Consider the following 6,890-nt stretch of genomic DNA (forward strand, 5'->3'; position numbering starts at 1 on the left):
GGAGTGGCTGGTGGGTTTGAACCGCCAGCCTTCTGGTTAGCAGTCAAGTGCCTTAGGCACTATGCCACCAGAGCTCCCAACATAACAATACAGTAATAATAATAATAATAGTGTTTTGTAGCAGAGTTGAACCTGGTTGTTACTACAAACCTTCTCCTCAGTTGAAGAGACACCATCAGGGCAAACAGTGCCCACAACACTCAAAACGTTCTGTTGCATCAGATCTTCAAGACAGTTAGACTCTGAACTGAAAAATCTGTGTTGTACCATGGGCCAAATTTCTTCTGGGTCTTAAATGCTCCTCTGCAGAGGCAGGGAGGGTTGGGGGCTTGGGTAAGATGGTGCTGGGACCAGACGTTATTATTCCTCTTCACCTCGTCACCCAATCTCTCACCACCATGCACCATCTGTGAGTCTGAATTGAAGTGTAAGGGAGAAAGTGCTGTTCAAGATGTGCTGAGAGGGAACCTGGAGCCCAAGGGTTGGGAAGAGGACACTAAGGGAAACCCAAGTCCCAAGTTCTCCATGGACCCCCCCCCCCCCCCAAAAAAAATACATATATATGGACATACAGAGGCCAGCCACTAACAGGCCAAGAACTGCCACAGTAGTGAAATCCCATGTGGGTAAGGTAGGGGAAACAGAAGCCCAGAGAGGTGCTGTAATTGTCCCAGGCTACACAGCATGGAGGGCCCAGGGCCCTCCCACCCACCACCAACCCTGGGTGGGTATGGCGGAGCACAGGGTGGGCGGAGCTGGCTAAGACGGTACCAGAGAGTCCTGGTCATGTGCCTAACGCAGTATACTGACCAGCTGTGCTCAAAGAACACATAGAGCGTGTTGGCCTCTTGGCCTCCAGCCCCCACCACCTGCAGGCCCACCATGTAGAGCAGAGCAGCAGGTGCTATGCTTGGGGCACGCAGACGGTGGGGAGGCTCCTTTCCTAGCTCTAGGGAAGGTGGGTGCTTCCGGGCTCTACACTTAAGGCTGCAGGCCACGCAGCTGGGCATACCACGTCACAGGGGCCCCGCCGCCACCAGCAGCTGTCCCAGGGCCCGGCTGTGACTGGTACCTGCACACGTGGGAGAAGCACAGCCTGTCGTGGGAGCCCAGGTGTGGGCAGAGTCAGTTTTTTCCTGGTAGGCTTTGTGAGGGTTTGTTGGTGGGTTGTATAGAAGTCGGTCAGATTTTCATAACCTGGGGACCGCCTGTATCTTGTTTGGGGTGACGGTTATGCACATATACGAATGCCTGAGCTCTGTGTATTTATTGTATGCACATTATATCTCAGTTTAAAAATGATCTCTCAACTATGTAGTCATACCTCCTAATTACTGCAGCTTTGCTGAGGAAGGCTAAGGGTGCTTAAGAGGGTAAGTGATTGGCCTCAGCATCCAGAGATTCGAGGAGTCCTGGTAGCATAAAGGTTAAGCTCTTGGCTCCTAACCCACTCAGTCACTTCACAGGAGAAAGACCTGGCCATCTGTTCCCATACAAATGACAGCCTTGAAAACCCTATAGGGCAGTGCTGCTTGGCGCATGGATGACTCAATGAGCCAACACCCACATCTAGACATTGATGGTACCACTCCTGGAATGGGAACTCCCTGCATTGCTGGATGACTGTTTCATCCGGAAGTTAAGGAGCCAGTGTCCTGTCAGACATTTGTTGTGTGTCTAGGCACATAAAATTCACAAATGGGGAGTCCTGCCTGGGGTTCAGAAGGTGGGGCAGCTTTAGGAGCTATCAGGCCACCCAGCTATGACGAACAGAAGTTCAAGCTAACTCAGGGAGAGGCGGGGAGCATTGGCCAAAGTCAGTTCAGAGGCCTCCCCTTTGCTACTAATTAGCTGGGTGAACTTGGGCAGTTTAACCAAGCTCTGAGCTTCAGTTTGTGAACTTCAGATGGAGGTCACCACCCTCTTGTTCCTACCCCATAGGGCTGCCAGGAGGATTCAACAAGATGAGGGAGAGCACTTGAACACGTTGGCAGCTGACTTCTGAAGCAACCCAGCCTGAGCAGGAATTGGTAGTTGATAGCGTCCCTCTTTCTGAGGCCTGTGGGTTTGTCAGGAAAAGTTTACCCCTTTTTACCAAAAAGATTTGTACTTACTGGGCTGTGAGAACTAGCCTCCAGGTTTGGGCTGGAAAATTGATAGCATACGTGAATACCAGCTTGGCAGCAGCCATGGTGTGTATACCAGGCGAGGCAGGCGGTCTCCATACGTGGGGCGTGGCTTGCCGGTGAGAGGAGCTAAACCTGGAGGATGCAGGAGAAAGGTCTTTCTCGTTGAGAGAGAGCGTTTCCTGCGCCTGGAGGCACAGAGTGTACATATATATTGAAATAATCCATCAGTTCAGTGACTTCCCTTCCTCCGACCTTGGAGAGAGAAGGCTTTTGCTACTGCTTGGAATACCACAAAGCTAGCAGAGTTGCCTAGGATACCAGTCACATGGGCCCATCTTCCAGACTTGCCCAAAATGATTTATTTTCCTTTATTTTAGAGAGATGTGGGGGAGGGGTCGGGTCCTTGCAAAGCCTGTCCTCCCACAGAGGCCCTTTGTGTGTGGGTATCCTCACCTCCCTGCTCTCCAGCCCTGGGCAGCCCTTGCCCTTGGCACTAGGGACTGAAATAGCATTTCCTGCCCCAGTTCTCTTCCCCATTTTCTGAATTGGGCGTCGTCTCACACAGAGCAGGCTCCACACTTTGCCTCTGAGGGGGAGAAGTGGCAGCAGTGAGTAGGGGGAAGGCCAGGGGGCACGTGGCTGGGCTCTGCCAATGCTGTGATCGTCCTGGGAGACTACAGATCGGAAGCAGACCGGCCCCTTCAGTTAAGCACCCAACCGAGGAAAGACTGTGTCTGTCCTCATCTGACTCACAGCATATGTTTCTCCCGCCTGGGGTCCCAAGGCAGTAAGTATGCTCTCCCACCACACAGGCCTCTTGACTCTTAACCTGAAGTGTCACTTTTGCAGAACTTGCTACTGGCTGGTCCACAGATGACAGATTTGTCCCATGTCTACTTGCCGAATTAATCTTGAGAGACAGAAGCCCAAGGAAAAGTTGTGTCTTGATCTAGAAAAATTCGGACCAGAGTTCTGTAGTTTACCTTGGACAGTATCTGTGTTCAGATTCTCCAAAATATATAACGAGTGAAAACTGAAGGCAATCTCTGTGACTTTTTCCTTTCTTTCTAATTCTTTCTCTACAGGTGGCTGTGTGTGTGTGTGTGTGTGTGTGTGTCTTGGGGAATAGGGCCCATCAGAAACTCTGATGCCTCCACCATCAGATATCGTCAAAGTGGCCATCGAGTGGCCAGGTGCCAATGCTCAGCTCCTTGAAATCGACCAGGTAAGCTCCTAAAATGAAATGCAGTGTTGCAGCAGGGGAAGGGTCTGGGGAGAACGTGGTGGAGGATGTCCTTAGGGAGAGGGACCATTGGCATCCAGAGTCAGAGCCAGCAACAGGGAGGCTGAGCTTTGGGCTTGGCACCCCTACAGAAGGTCAGTCACCCCGGCTTGGGAGAAGCTTCCTCTTCAGCAAAAGTTATTGGAGAGGAGTCCATTCCTGGGCCGCAAGTTGATTGTGCTTGTCTCAGCCTGGGTATGAGTAGGATGTGGCTGCTGGTGAAGGATCTTTCTTTCTCTGTCTTTCAGAAACAGCCCCTGACATCCATCATCAAGGAAGTTTGTGATGGGTAGGTTGAACCTGCCTCATTTTGGATAGCGGCACTAAAGATTTTAGGAGCCCTGAAGGGAGTTCTGCTGAAGGATCTCCAGTTGCTTAGGTCCCCAGTGTGGGGTTGTCATGGATCGTGGTCTTCAGAAGGAAGTATAATTGATGAGGATGACCCTAAGACCTCCTCCACATCTTCGTTTTTCTCCCTTTAAGTTTAGGGATGTCCTCCTTGAGGTCCTGGTAGGACTGAGGCCCACATTCAGTTGGATGCACTTTCTTTTGTGGTGCTAATCTTTGCCAAAGGCTGAGTTGGTTATTTTTCAATATCTTGACCTCAGTCTTTGCTTTTCTCCCCACACTGAGCCACTCTGTTGAAAATTATGTATTTGCAGCTTCTGACTAGGCCAAGAAGACTGGCTGAATGGGATTTCACTTTTTCTTTTGCATAGGTGGTCATTGCCAAACCCGGAGTACTACACCCTGCGGTATGCAGACGGTCCGCAGCTCTACATCACTGAACAGGTGAGTAGAGGGAGAAGCATAAGCAGTCCGAGCCTTGTGTGAAAGTGAACCACACAGGGAGGTGGCACCATTTATCTCCTGCAATCCAGGTAGCTTCCATTGATTGGGTAAAGAGCTAGGGTGGATTGAGCGGTGCCTCCTTGTTCTCTAGTGGCTTTTACCCCAAGAGCCCAGTGTACTTGAGAAGAACCGTGAGCCTCTTTGCCAAGGAATGAGCAGCAGAAGAGAGAGTCCTGACTGAAGCATCTCAATTACAGCTACTTTAAAAAGGACAGAACATCCTTGATTCAACTTCCTTGCACAATCTTCATGTTTTATGTTAGTCACTCTTTTTTCTTTTTATTACTCAGACGCGCAGTGACATTAAGAATGGGACAATCTTACAGCTGGCCATCTCTCCAGTAAGTATTCTGCCTCCTTAGAAATTCATTCATTTAACAAACACGTAGACACGCCTCCCATGAACCAGAAAGTAGGACTTCTTGTCATGTGCCGTCAAGTTGATTCTGACGCATCTCAACACTACAGGACAGAGTAGGACTGCCCCATAGGGGCTGTAAGCCATAAATTTTTATGCCAGCAGGTCAGTAGGTCTTTTCTTCTGCAGAGCTACTGATGGATTCGAACTGCCAACCTTTTGGTTGGCAGCCAAGCGTTTAACTACTGTGGCACCAGACCTCCTGGAAACTAGGACTGTAGAGATTAAAAAGTCAATCTTTGCTCTCATAGCAGAGTGGAGAATAAACAAACACAATCCCAGGGTTCTCTCAAGGGGACACAGAAAGGGGACCATCTCACTCCTTCCCAGAGCAGGAGACACTTTGCCCAGATGTTGAAGGATAAGCAAGGATTAGCTAGAGAAAGAAGAAAATGAGAAGTATTCCCAGTTTGTACAAAATCACTGAGGTGTGGGCCCGTGCTGTGCTTGGGGAAGGCAGGCATGCTGGGTGGCTGAGGGGCTGGAGCAGTCACTGAGAGGCCAGACAGTGAAGCTCCTGGTGGTCCACTCAGGGAGTTGTATTTTATCCTGAAGGAAACGTGGGGGCATTGTTGGATTTTAAGCAGCAAGGTGTGTCCCATTTGGATTTATGTTTTAGAAAGATCACTTCAGTGACAATGTGGAAGAGAAGCTGAAAGAAGGAAGGTTGGTGGTCAGAAAACCATTTAGGAATGTTAATAACAGCCCGATGAAGGCAGGTGGTGATGGGGATGAAAGGATGGATGTGAGTCAGAAAACCACTTAGGAATGTTAATAACAGCCCGACGAAGGCAGGTGGCGATGGGATGAAAAGATGGACATGAGAAATATTTAGGAGGTAAACTTGATGAGTACGGTGAATACTGGATGAGGAAGGAGAGGGGAGAGTCCAAGATGACTGCTTGTTTTTCAGTAGGATTAGCCCTTAAAGGTGACGAAGGAAGCCACCTGAAGGGTAGGGAGAAAACCACGGGCGTGAAGTGGCTCAGGAACTAGCCTGTGCGGAGCCTCAGGATGAAGGAGGGCGTGGTCTGCAGCTTTCAGTGAGCAGAGAAGGTAGCTGAGGGCAGACAAGCTGTCTGCTGACCTTAGAAGGGCAGGGGTCACTAGTGATCTTCATGGAAACACTTTTGATGGAGAAGTGGTGTGGAAGCCAGATGGCAGAGAGTTGAGTAAAAGGAAGGGAAAAAGTGAGGACTTTGAGCATGTCACTTGATCAAGAAAGCTGGTGATAAAAGGAAGTAGGCAAGGTGGTAACCCGAGGGGGTATGAAGTTGAAAAGATGTGCTTTTTTTTAAGAAATAATGACCGCATTAGTGAGTTTCAAAAATCAAAAAATTTGATATGGTGAAAGGCCTCCCTCACTCCTGTGCCCCTCCACCTCCTTCCCCGTCTCCTCCCAGCCTGCACAGCTGGTAACTTCTCTGACGTTTCTTTATGTCCTTGAAGATGCAGAGATGGAAGAGACTTGAGTTGGTTTAAAATAGGATTAGAAAGAGCCAGTAAAGAGGGGAAGCTTGGAAGTGTGGGAAAGAAGGCGTGGTTAATGGAACAGGACAGAGGAAGCCCAGGTCCAGAGAAGGGCTTGGCCTCAGCTGCTCAGCCCCTGAGGAGGAGGATGGACAGGGGTGCAGCTTGGTTACATTGTAGGACTGCCAGGAAAGTAAGGACGTGGTGGCCCCTGTTTTCTCAGCAGGGATATAGACAGGGCCATTGGAGAGGAAGGGAGGTGAAGATGTGTTAGAAGGGAGTAAATGCTTAGCCTGCCGCGGAGGAGAACGGAACGAGAACTGTTGGCCCTGCAGACACTGGTCCCATGAACGTGGGCCCCATGCTGCTCGGTTGTGAGGTTCTCTCCAGAAAAGACCTGAATATAGGTGCTCCTAGGCCTCGGAAGCCCAAGGAGGGGTCGCTATGAGTCGGGTCCGACTCGACGGCACATAACAACAACAGGCCAGGATGTAAGGAGCTCTGGTGGTGCAAAGCTGAGTTAAGTGCTCAGCTGCTAATCAAAACGTTGGCAGTTCAAACGTGCCCAGAGGTTCTCAGGTGAGAGACCGGGTGATCTGCTTACATACAGATTACACAGAGAAGACCGTACAGGGCAGTTCTGCTCTGTCACATGGCGTCACGAGAGTCAGAATCGATTTTAAGGCACCCAACGATGGCTGGGATGTGGCTTGAAGGGCCTTTCTTTCTTTTTTTTTTT

The 6,890-nt window shown here is 50.0% G+C and overlaps 1 protein-coding gene across 1 annotated transcript in view; it reads left to right on the top strand.

Annotated features, from left to right (window-relative positions):
* The first annotated feature begins 3,276 nt into the window (after nucleotides 1-3,276).
* The window catches only part of ELMO2 (engulfment and cell motility 2), a 37,528-nt gene continuing 33,914 nt past the window's right edge, over nucleotides 3,277-6,890 (top strand). The window contains exons 1-4 of the mRNA XM_007938351.2: nucleotides 3,277-3,354; nucleotides 3,660-3,700; nucleotides 4,131-4,203; nucleotides 4,554-4,604. Of these exons, the coding sequence (XP_007936542.1) occupies nucleotides 3,277-3,354; nucleotides 3,660-3,700; nucleotides 4,131-4,203; nucleotides 4,554-4,604 (243 nt within the window). The remainder of the gene's footprint in view (nucleotides 3,355-3,659; nucleotides 3,701-4,130; nucleotides 4,204-4,553; nucleotides 4,605-6,890) is intronic.

This window comes from Orycteropus afer, unplaced genomic scaffold (assembly GCF_000298275.1).
Source record: "Orycteropus afer afer isolate SDZICR_OR568_19922 unplaced genomic scaffold, OryAfe1.0 scaffold00049, whole genome shotgun sequence".
NCBI classification, from domain to species: Eukaryota; Metazoa; Chordata; class Mammalia; order Tubulidentata; family Orycteropodidae; genus Orycteropus; species Orycteropus afer.